This window comes from Acinonyx jubatus, chromosome E4, assembly GCF_027475565.1.
Source record: "Acinonyx jubatus isolate Ajub_Pintada_27869175 chromosome E4, VMU_Ajub_asm_v1.0, whole genome shotgun sequence".
NCBI classification, from domain to species: domain Eukaryota; kingdom Metazoa; phylum Chordata; class Mammalia; order Carnivora; family Felidae; genus Acinonyx; species Acinonyx jubatus.
Genome location: NC_069395.1, coordinates 65,390,131 through 65,402,871, shown reverse-complemented (window position 1 = coordinate 65,402,871; position 12,741 = coordinate 65,390,131). Strand labels below are relative to the sequence as shown.

Below are 12,741 nucleotides of genomic sequence, written 5' to 3'. Positions count from 1 at the left end.
ATCCTAGAAGAGCTAAAACAATTTTGAAAGAGAACAACGTAGAAGGACTTACCCTCAGACTTCGCTACATGCTCTCAACTTTTCAGTGTAAAGCTAGAGGGATCAAAATCAAGATAGCATGAGACTGGCATAGGACAGACAGAGAGATCAATGAAACAGAATAGGAAAAGCAGAAAAAGATCAAGATTTATATGGTCAACTGATATTTCTGACAAAGGTGCTGAAGTAATTCAATAGGAGGAAAACAGCTTTTTTCACTAAATGGTGCGGAAACAACCGACTATCCATTAGGAAATAAATGAACCTCAATCCTTAGCTCACGTGACACGTGAACTCATTCAAAATAAATCACCAAACTACACATCACAAGAGCTAAAGTTATAAAACTTTCAGGAAAAAACAGAAATATCTTTGTGACCTGGGTACGAACCCAAATTTCTTAGAAAGTACATAGAAAACAATAACCATGGGAGAAAAAAATTCATAATTATAGCATCAAAATTGAAAACTTCTGCTCATAAAAACATTTTTCAGAAAATTAACAGGCAAGCCACACAGCCTGTGAGAAAATACTGACAAAACATCTATCTGACAAAGGACTTTTACAAATATAAAATATAATGAACTCCTAGAACTCAATAATGAAAATACAAATACCTCAATTTTTAAAAATGAGCAAAACATGTGAACACATATTTCACGAAGAAGATAGAAGAATGGTGAATAAGCCACAGAAACACCTATAACAATGCTATTTAAGACCATGAGTGACTATTACACACCCACTAGACTAACAACAAAAAAGTATTGGTGAGAACCACGGAACATGATAGGAATGTAAAATGGTATAACCTCCTTAGAAAAAAATGTGCCAGGTTCTTTTAAATTTAAACATACACCTACCAATAACAGAGAAGTTCCAGTAGCAGGTTTTGTCCAAAGAAGAGAGAAATGTATTTCCATAAATACTTGTACAATACTATGCGTGTCGGCTCTATTCCTAATAGCCAAAAACTAGAAACAGCCCAAATGCTCATCAACAGAAGAATGGATAAATGGTAATATAATAATAAAATAATATGTTAATCGGCAATAAGAAGAGAATATTCATACATTCGATCACAAGGATGGATCTCATCAGACATATTCTGAGCAAAAGAATTTGTACACCAAAAAGTACCTATGGTATGATTCCATTTACGTGAAATTTTCAAAAACCCAAAACTAATCCAGTGAAAATTTAGAACAGTGGTTGCCACTTGGAAGCTATGGGAAAGTGACAGGAAAGGGAGCTTGCTAGGAAGATGGAAATATTCTGTATCTTCAATAAGGGTAAATCTATCTATCTCTCAAAACTCACAGCATTATATGTATATATAATTAGTGTACTTCAACATGTATAAAATTTACCTCAGAAGAGCTAGATAACCAAAAAAAAAAAAATTACACTCCTAGTCTCAATGGCTTCACTAGTTTTCAAAGAAATAATACTAATCCTCTACAAACTCTTTCAAAAAAACTGAGAAAGCAAGAACACTTCCCAAATTGTCTTATGAGTTAGGTATACCATTCCAAAATTAACAAGATAGGTAAATTAAAGGCCAATCTTTCTCGTGCACATAAAACAAAAAACTGCTAAACAAAATATTAGCAAACCAACCCAACTTACATATATTAAAATGATACATCAGGAACAACTGAACTTATACAATAATGCAGTATTGATACCTTTAAAAACTAACCAATATAATCCCAACAGTAACCAAATAAAGAAGTTAAATCATATCATCAAAACACATATAGAAAAAGCTTTTGATAAAAGTTAACTCCTATGCATGGCAAAAACTCTCAACAGACTAGGACTATAAAGAAAACTTCCTTAACCCGAAAAAGTAACAGTACAAACAAAAAAGCTGTAGCAAACTTCAAACCCAATAGTAAAATACTGCACACTTCCTCCTGAAATCACAAATCAGGTAAAAATTCTATTTTCACCACTTGCATTCAACATTTTCTGGAAGATCCTCCCCACTGCAATAATACAAGATAAAGAAATAAAAGGCATAAGGATTGGGAAGAAAGAAAACAAAAGCTGTCATTATTTAGAAATATGATTATGAAAAATTCAAAAAACTTACATATAAACTAAATTAATATGTCAAGATCCTTATATACAAGATGAATATACAAAAATCAATTGTATTTCTATTCTAGCAACAGTTATTAGCAAACAGAATTCTATAAAAAGCTCATCCACAAACACCACTCATAAATAAATGTATAAAACCCACAAAGAATAAAATGAACCTTGACCTGTACCTCAAGAAATACAAAATAATCGATACCAGATGGATCAAAAACTGAAATATAAAAGATATTTTTAAAGATTATAGAAGATGACACAAGAAAATGTCTAAATGACCTTGAGTTTAGAAAAAAAAGGAACACAAAAAGGGCTGATCAATAAAGAAAAGTTTAATTAACTGGTCTTCACTAAACCTAAGAACTTCTCTTCAATAAAAAATCCATATGGAGAGGGAAAAGCCAAGCCACAGGAAGGAAGAGATATTTTATTTAATACACACACAATTATCTCCAACAAAGGACGTAAATCCTGAATATATACCAGTAAGTCCAACAACCCACTCCCAATTCCCCAACCTCAGAATGTGCACTTCATGGAAAAAAAAAAAAATCTAAGTTATATAAAGTGATATGAAAATGGGCTTAACTTATAGAATTTGTAAAGAAATCTTAAAGAAAATGTAAAATAAAATCATAATTCAGTGTTACTATTCATTCACCAAAAAAAAAAAAAAAAAAATTACCAAGTATTGGTGAGGCTGTAACGCAACTGAGACCTTAATATGTTGTTGGCAGGTGCACTGGTAAAAATGATAAATGGGTAACCACTTGGGAAATTATCTGGCACTATCTACTAAGCCTGAATATGCCCACCCAGTGAGCCAGCAATTCCACTCCTAAGTTTACATCCAACACAAATGAGTGTCTTGCCTCCCAAAAGACATGTACAAGAACGTTCGTAACAACATTAATAACGTGGCCATAAACCATCAACCACTTGAATCCCCACAACACTAGTATGAATAAATAACTTGTGGTATATTTATACAAAGGAGTACTATGAACCAATACAAACAAAGATGAATAACACAAGCATAATCTTGAGCAAAGTAAGTCACAAACAAGGACATATATTAGAATTCCATTAATATAAAATTCAAAAACAGGTAAAATAAGTCTACGGTGATAAAGTCAGCAGAGATGGTTAATATGGAGGTACTTACTCACATACAGGAGGCAATGCATGCCTATCTTGGTCTGCATAATGGTGACACAAGTTCATGCAAATGCAAAAATCCACTGAGTTAGGCATGCATATAACTCAATTTTTAAAAAATTTTAAGACCTTAAAATAAACATATTTTCAGACAAATAAAAGCAGACAGTTTATCATCAAACATGATGAAATACTAAAAAGAATTTTTAAGCCAAAATGAAATGGTATCAAAGGGAAGTATGTGAATGTAAAGTATGTGACTATGAAGAGCAAGAGAAAATGTAAATGTATGAATAAGCCCATGTGAACAGGGACAGTAATTTTTAAGGTTTTAAATACATGTAGAACTAAAAACATAACAGCAATGACAAAAAAAGGTAGAAGTCAGGTAAATGAGAATCGGCAAAACACAAATTTACCAAGGACACATGTGGCAATCTCTAGGGAAACCAACAAAAAGTAAAACTAAGAAATTAATAAATGAGAGAAAAAATAATTTAAAATACCCCATTAATCCAGGAATTGGGAGACACATAATACAGAATGGGCAAGACAAATATAGAAAAAAAATTACAGTACGTAGTGTATTTACACTAAATATCAACTGACTATATACTCCAACTAAAAGACAAGAGATTATCAGAGTGGATTAAAAAACAAAAACTGGGGCGCCTGGCTGGCTCAGCTGGTAGAGAATGCGACTCTTGATCTCAAGGTCATGAGTTTGAGCCCCACACTGGGGGTAGAGTTTACTTTAAAAAACAAAACAAAAACTATATTCTACTTAACAGTAAACATACATAAGATTCTAAAAAGCTAAAACTACAAGGAAGGAATAAGATATTTAATGCAAATGCTAATAAAACGAGCTGAAATCATTCTACTGATGTCAAATTAAGGACAATTTAACTCCAAAAGCATTACTTAGAGATGACAAGGATCATTCCACTATGATAAAAGAGTTAATCACCAGGAAGATATAACTTTATATTTGTTATCAGTGAAAACTGAAAGAAAGAAAATAAAGAATAAATAAGGAAATGACAGATCAAGCAGAGAAAATAATGAAGTAAGGATGTGGAAGATTTAAACAAGGTTAATGAATTTAACCTAATTAGTATTTCTAGAACAATGCACAGCAAATTTCTAAAGACTGAAATCACACAGGGGCGCCTGGGTGGCTCAGTCAGTTAAGCGGCCACCTTCGGCTCAGGTCATGATCTCGCGGTCTGTGAGTTCGAGCCCTGCGTCGGGCTCTGTGCTGACTGACAGCTCAGAGCCTGGAGCCTGTTTCAGATTCTGTGTCTCCCTCTCTCTGATCCTCCCCCGTTCATGCTCTGTCTCTCTCTGTCTCAAAAATAAATAAACGTTAAAAAAAAAAAATTTAAGACTGAAATCACACAGTAACTGTTATGGAATTACACTGCAACTCAAGAACAGAAATATAACTACAAAACCCTCTAAATATTTAGAAATTGAGCAACAAACTTCTAAAGTAATAAATTTTTAAAAACCACACAAATAGTGGAAATTTACAATCATACTGGAAATCACACTGTATTTTGAGCAAAATAACAATGAAAACATGACATGATAAAACTTATCAGCTAAAGTTACTTAGAGGAAGATGTATAGCCTTAAATACACATATGGAAAGAAGGGCTACACATCAATGCTGTAAGTATCTATCTCCAAAAGCTATGAAAAGGATAGCAAGTTAAAACCAAAGAGAATAGAAGGAAGAAAATATTAAGAGCAGAAATTTTTGAAACAGAAATCGAATCTACAACAGAAAAATTCAAAAGGCAAAGGTTAATTCATTGAAAAAATAATAAAACCGATAAAGCTCTAGCATGACAAATGAAAAAAGTAACAGGTAAAAATAATCAATAGAGTATTAAGTGTGAAAAATTACATGACATGGATGGACTCAATCCAAACTAGTCTGATTTCCACTACAGATATTCAATACATAATCTCAAACAGTGTCACCAGCAACCTCGAGGGCCCACGGTTTGACAAGTGAAATCTTCTAAGCATGTAAAGAAAAAAATAATAACAATCTTCCCAAACTCTACCAGAGAATGGTAAAAGAGGGAATACCTCCCTCTTTTTATGAGGCCAGCATAATCAAAACACCAACATCTGATGAGGATTTTAAGTAGGAAAATTACAGGCCAATTTCTCTCAAAGATCCTAAGCACGTACACATGTTCACTGAGCAAACCAAGAGCAAGGAAACATAAAAAGGGTAATACAAAGTTGGGCTTAGGTTAGAAACGCCAGGTTAGTTTAACATTTGAAAATAAACTGGGGTAATTCAATACATTAACAGAGCAAGAGAGAAAAGCCTTAAGTGTCTCAAAAGATGCTGATAAAACATCTTAAAATCCAACACAATCCATAATTGAAAAAGTAAAATTAGCTAGGTTACTAGGTGCAAAGTCAAACAAAATTCAATTATATTTCTAACTATTAGCAAAAAAAAAAAAACCCTAGAAAATGAAATCTAACAATTCTAATTAAAATAACAAAGAATGTCACATTCCTTCATTGATTGGCTGACCTAGTGTTAAGATGTCAATTATCCACAAATTGATGTCTAAAGAAGTTATTTTTTTGTTTTTTTTTTTAAGGGTATTCATTTATTTGGGGGGGGGGGGGCACAAGCAGGAGAGGGGCAGAGAGAGAGAATCCCAAGCAGGCTCCATGCTGTCAGCGCAAAGCCCAATGGGAGGCTCTGTCTCATGAACCGAGAGATCATGACCTGAGCCAAATCCAGAGTCAGAGCTTAACCGACTGAGCCACCCGGGTGCCCCTACAAACTGATCTCTAGTTTCAGTGTAATCCTAATCAAAATTCAAGCAGATGTATGGGTATGGATTTTTAAGAGTAATTCTGAAATTGAAATACTCACTGTAAAATTACATGAAAATATAAAGGGCCAGAGGAGGAGAGGGAGGATGTTGGAGGATATACACTACCAGATACGGAAACTTCTTAATCTAGAGTAACGTAAACCAAGTGTGGCAGTGGCACGACGAGAGACAAATAAGCCGTTGGAGGAGAAAAGAGTCCAGAAGCATCCTCAACCTTACATTGACATATGAAGAAGAAAAATATCTTGGAAAAAAATTCCACGCAGAAATATTTCATTCAAAACTCTAATATATTTTCTGATCAATTGTATCAATTACGACAGCAAGGAAATCATACTTGAGTTAAACTGCCTCACAGACTGTATAAAATCGCTTCCAAACCAAGTAGCAGAACTTTTATAAAAACTCTCTTTCTTACCTCTCCAAAAGCTCCTCGACCAATCACCTTCAATATCTCAAAGTCTTCTCTATGTAGACGCATCTGTTTCACTTTAGAAGTAAATGGTTTGGCTGAAACAAAAGAGCAACATTAGTCACTTTCTTAATGAAATGTGATGCAAATTAGGTACATATAATGGTATTTCTTAAACAACAAAAATTCAAGTTATGATTAAGAATGAAGTCAAAGTGTTTCATAATCCCATCACACTATATTGAGAATAGATTTAATATCCATAAGAAAACAATTTCCCTTATTTCTTTTCCTTTTTTTAATGTTTATTTTTGAGAGAGACAGAGCATGAGCAGGAGAGGGGCAGAGAGAGGGAGACCCCGAATCCGAAGCAGGCTCCAGGCTCTGAGCTGGCAGCACAGAGCCCAACATGGGGCTCGAACTCACAAACTGCCAGGTCATGACCTGAGCGGAAGTCAGATGCTTAACCAACTGAGCCACCCAGCGCCCCAATTTCCTTTATTTCTTATATGTGAATACATTTTTGTTGAGAACATATTGTTAAACACCTAATAACATATGAAATGATGCAAAGTAACAGGGAGGTACAAACGAGACCAGTTTATTTTCATGCTAAACATTCTGCATATTCTAGCTCTCAATGCTAGACACATACTTGAACACAAATGTCCGAGAAGTAAAAGCAAATTTCATGGTACCCAAGGGAGTTTCAGCCAAGAAAATTCAGATTTCTTTCACATTCATTCATTCATTCATTTATCCTTTTAACACACCCTCAGCAAGAGTTTACACTATACAAAGCATGGTGGCAATCACTAGAGTCTGAACAAATAAGATTACACTACAGTACCTTCCTTCAAGAAGTTCTGAGGCTTTAGGACAGAGAGTAGGCACACATACAAAATGTAACAATGTGATGAGACTTCTAATGGAGGTAAACATAAAGTACTTCAGACGAGTGAGAACAGAACACTAAGACTTAGCGGATATACCACAGGAACTGGATGGACCTTGAGGACTAAGTAGAATTTTGCTACTTTGACTGGGTTTGCAGTGTAGACGTTCCAGGCACAGGAGGCAATACAAGCAAATGAAGAGAGGAGGGAAATTAATTTGAGGTGGTAACATGCAATAATCCATTGTCGTTATAGAATTTTGAGAAGAAATGCAAAGAAATTGAAGACGGAAAGTGGAAAACATAAATGGCCTTAAATATCATGGAAAGAATTTAGACATATTATTAATTATAAGGGATAAATTGACATTTTTTAAAATTACAGAATCAATGTACATTCTGCTGCCTCTAAGACAAATTTAGACCTGCTTCCTTCCTTCCCCTCATGTCCCTCTTTATTCTCACACAAAAAGGAGTAATGTGATTAAAAGGTCATTATGTATGGATATCTGCAAATCAATCAGTGTGATACACCACATTAATAAAAGAAAGGACAAGAACCACATGATCTTCTCAACAGATGCAGAAAAAGCATTTGACAAAATAGAGCATCCTTTCTTGACAAAAACCCTCAAGAACGTAGGTTTAGAGAGAACATACCTCAACATCATAAAGGTCATATATGAAAGACCCACAGCTAATATCATCCTCAATAGGGAAAAACTGAGAGCTTTTCCCCTAAGGTCAGGAACACAACAGGGATGTCCACTCTCACCACTGTTGTTCAACATAGTACTTGAAGTCCTAGCCTCAGGAATCAGACAACAAAAAGAAATAAAAGGCATCCAAATCAGCAAGGAAGAAGTCAAACTTCCCACTCTTTGCAGAGGAAGTGATATTCCACATGGAAAACCTGAAAGACCCCACCAGAAGTCTCCTAGAATGGACACATGAAGTCAGCAAAGTCACAGGACACAACATGTTGCATTTTTGTACACCAACAATGAAGAAGAAGAAAAGAGAAATCAAGGAATCGATCGATCCCTTTTACAATTGCACCAAAAACCATAACATACGAGGAATAAACCTAATCAAAGAGGTAAAAATTAGATCTGTACTCTGAAAGCTATAGAACGCTTATGAAAGAAACTGAAGACACAAAGAAATGGAAAAACATTCCACGTTCATGGATTGAAAGAACAAACACTGTTAAAATGTCTATACAACCCAAAGCAATCTACACATTCAATGCAGTCCCTATAAAAATAACACCAGCATGTTTCACAGAGCTAGAACAAACTATTCTAAAATTTGTACAGAACAGAAAAGTCCCCAAATAGAAAAGCAAAGTGGGAGTCATCACAATTTCAGACATCAAGCTGTATTATAAAGCTATAGCCATCAAGGCAGTATGGTAGTGGCAAAAGAAGAAGAAAAAAAAAAAAGACGCATAGATCAATGGAACAGAAGAGGACCGAGAAATGCACCCACAACTATACGGTCAACTCATCTTCAACAAAGCAGGAAATACAGGAAAGCATATTCCAATCCAAGGGAAAAAGTCTCTTCAACAAATGGTGCTGGGAAAAGTGGATGCAACATGCAGAAGAATGGAACTGGACCACTTTCTTATACCATACAGGAAAACAAACTCAACATGGATGAAACACCTAAATGTGAAGCAGGAAACCACCAAAATCCCAGAGGAGAACACAGGTAGCAACCTCTCTGCCCTTGGCCATAGCAACTTTTTACTAGACACATCTCTGCAGGCAAGGGAAACAAACGCAAAAGTGAAATACTGGGACCTCATCAAGATTAAAAAAAAAACTTATGCACAGCAAAGGAAACAATCAACAAAACTAAAAGGCTGCCTACGGAATGGGAGAAGATATCTACAAATGACCTGTCTGATAAACAGCTAATGTCCAAAATCTATAACGAACTCGTCAAACTCAACACCCAAAAAATAATCTGGTTAAGAAACAGGCAGAAGACATGAAGAGATATTTCTCCAAAGAAGACATACACAAATGGCCAGCCGACACATGAAAAAATGCTCAACGTCACTCATCATCAGGGAAATACAAATCAAAACCACAATGAGATGCCACCTCACACCAGTCAAAATAGCTAAAATCAACAACTCAGGAAACAACAGATGTTGGCGAGGATGCAGAGAAAGGGGAACCCTCATGCACTGCTGGTGGGAATGCAAACTGGTGCAGCCACTCTGGAAAACAGTATGCAGGTTCCTCAGAAAGTTAAAGACCGAACTACCCAAGGACCCAGCAACTGCACTACTAGGTATTTATCCAAAGGTATCCAAAGGATACAAAACTACTGATTCAAAGGGGCACATGTAACCCCAATGTTTATAGCAGCGCTATCAACAATAGCCCAAGTATGGAAAAAGCCCAAATGTCCATCGACTGATGTATGGATAAAGATGATGTGGTATATAAGTACACCGGAATATTACTCAGCCACCAAAAAGAATGAAATCCTGCCATTTGCAATGATATAGATGGAACTAGAGTGTGTTATGCTAATGAAACAAGTCAGAGGAAGAAAAATACCATACGGTTTCACTCATATGTGGGATTTGAGAAACAAAACAGATGAACACAGGAGAAGGGAAGGAAGAATAAAATAAGATAAAAACAGGGAGGTAAGCCATAAGAGAGACTCTTAACTAGAGAGAACAAACTGAGAGCTGCTGGAGGGGAGGTGGGATGAGCTAAAAGGGTGATGGGCACTGACGAGGGCACTTGTGACAAGCACTGAGTATTATATGTAAGTGATCAATCACTAAATTCTACTCCTGAAATTAATTTTTTTAAAAAGTGGCCCAAATTAAATCAAAGGCACATCATCAAAATTAAACATTTATGGGGCACCTGGGTGGCTCAGTCTGACTCTTGATTTCGGCTCAGGTCATGATCTCATGGCTTATGAGATCGAACTCCACATGGGGCTCTGCGCGGTCAGCGGAGCGTCTGCTTGGGATTCTCTCTCTCCCCTTCTCTCTGTCCCTCCCCTGCTCACATGTGTGGACTCTCTCAAAATAACTAAATCAACACTAAAAGAAATATCAGAGTAAAACATTTGTGATCATTAAAACAAAAGGTCGTCATACGTGGGTACAGCTCTGTTCCACGGAGCAAGGGTCGTATGTATTTGAGCTGTAGGAGAGTGAAATAGAGCCGTCAGTCCTTAAAATTTGATTTGTTCTGAAGGTATTTGGCCCCACTAAGTAATTTAGAAAAGAAGGCCATTCCACACCGCACATCTCAGTCTAGTAGAGATTTCTGTGTCGGTCTTTTACCTTTCGAGAATAAGGAAAGGAAACGGAGACGGCTGTGCATTTGGAACCCACACAGTGGAGAAGACGACGGTCAAAGGAACAACAACTCCGAACGAAGGTTTGGGAGATCTCACCCTAGAAAGACAAGACCCAAAACCACGCTGCCACGCGAAGTGAGCACCTTGATAAAATGACTCAGGTGTCCTGGTTGTGAACAAACTGGACTGGACGAATGGTTGAGACTGTGGCCACTGTGCACCAGTCAGGGTCCCAGAAGGAAAAAAATAGATCATAAATTGAGGGAATTTTACTGACAAACAATTTGCAAAGGTGTAGGAGGGAAGAGCAGTGATCTATCTATCCATCAGTCTAGCAGGAATCTGACACTGGTGTCCCCCCCCCCCCTTCCCAGCTTCTATACTAGCATTTCAGAAATACCTGGGTAAGAGGGTAGGTATGGAATAGAGAAATGAAAATAAAGATGTGGAGCCAGGCAATATGAGGCCAGTGCTAGTCTAGTGGCCAGCTACAGCTAAAACACCACACAGCCGCCTACAACGTAACACTCCGCGGTTGTTCAAACGCATCTTCTACTTCCTTGTATGTCTCCCCACCTCAAGACTTCCAAATAACCTGAGCCCAAATAAAGTATATGCTCTGTATCCTTGTCCCACTACTGACCCTAAATCGAAAAACAGGATTTCATCACAGACCACTACAGTTATTTGTAATCTAGCTCAGTTCTTCAAGAATAATTCCATGTACACCTCCTTTTGGGTAACATCTTATCTAAAAGGTCAAAGATGTAGCTCTTTCAAACCTCTGAAACGGTATTGCAAAGCAGGAAAAGAAACTATTGTTTTAAAACTAGAGTAAAAGAAATATAATTTGGGAAAGCAAAGGGCTGTTAAAATGATCTTTTATACCAAAGGTGCAAAACAGTATGCAAACAAGAAGTAATGCTAAGTTTTCCGTGCAGTAGCACATACCCGGAAAGCACCAAGCAAATGAATACGCTACAGTCATGTGTAATTAGGATGATAGGTTTTGTCCTTTTCCAAGTTTTGTGGGAACCTACAGCATTGAAAGAAATTTTAAAAACAGTCCTATCTATTCTTTACATCCTGGAATCTGCTAGTAAAAATCCCATTTCTTTGACACTGCAAAACTGTTCTATTTTTAAAAGCATTCAAAAATGAGTTAAGTCACAGATTTCTTCAGGAGGCTCCTAGCTTTACTAATCAGTTACTCATCACTCAAGAAGTATCTTCTAATACCTGCTGTATGCCAGCCACTTTACAAGATGTGAGAGATACAAAAGATAAGTAGTCCCTGTCCTCAAGTAAACAAATTATGCAGTAAGTGTTACTTTTCCATTTAAATTTTTCAGTGTGACTGCAAATGGCTAATAAACAGAAAATGGTACTCACAAGAAATCACAGAAATGCAAATAAACATACTAGAAATACTCTATTACTTACCTACCAAATGTGCCGAAAATAAAAACCCGGAAACCACCAAGTGTTTGCAGGTGCGTGAATAACAGGTGTTCTCATACAGGGCTGGTGGGACTGTTAATTACAATCTCCATGAAGATCTGGGTTTCTATTTCATTCTTTTAATTTGGCCTATTACTTAAAAAGACTTTAGAAGTTGAACCATCTTTATATGCCTTGAGACAAACCATACTTGGGTGTATTTAGTTAATAAACTCCTGACATTGACTCTATTTTAAAATTTTACATCTGTGTTCATAAATAATGTTGGTCTACAATGACCTTTTTTCTATACTGTCTTCATCTGCTTTAGGACCAATGACAAATCAACCTCATTAAATAAGTTGAGTAGCTTTCTCTCCTTGCTTACTGTCTAAACAAAATTCAGGTTGTTTAAAGAACAAAACTACAAAACTTTTAGAGGAAGAAAGCAGAGACTGATAGAGACCTT

The 12,741-nt window shown here is 36.2% G+C and overlaps 1 protein-coding gene across 14 annotated transcripts in view; it reads right to left on the bottom strand.

Annotated features, from left to right (window-relative positions):
• The window catches only part of CDC42BPA (CDC42 binding protein kinase alpha), a 316,248-nt gene that overhangs the window by 242,203 nt on the left and 61,304 nt on the right, over positions 1-12,741 (bottom strand). For 13 of the 14 annotated variants that reach the window (XM_053208855.1, XM_053208843.1, XM_053208849.1 and 10 more), the window contains exon 2: positions 6,599-6,690. The exons of the other annotated variant lie outside the window; for it this stretch is intronic. In XM_053208855.1, the coding sequence (XP_053064830.1) occupies positions 6,599-6,690 (92 nt within the window). The remainder of the gene's footprint in view (positions 1-6,598; positions 6,691-12,741) is intronic. 14 annotated transcript variants of the gene reach the window in all.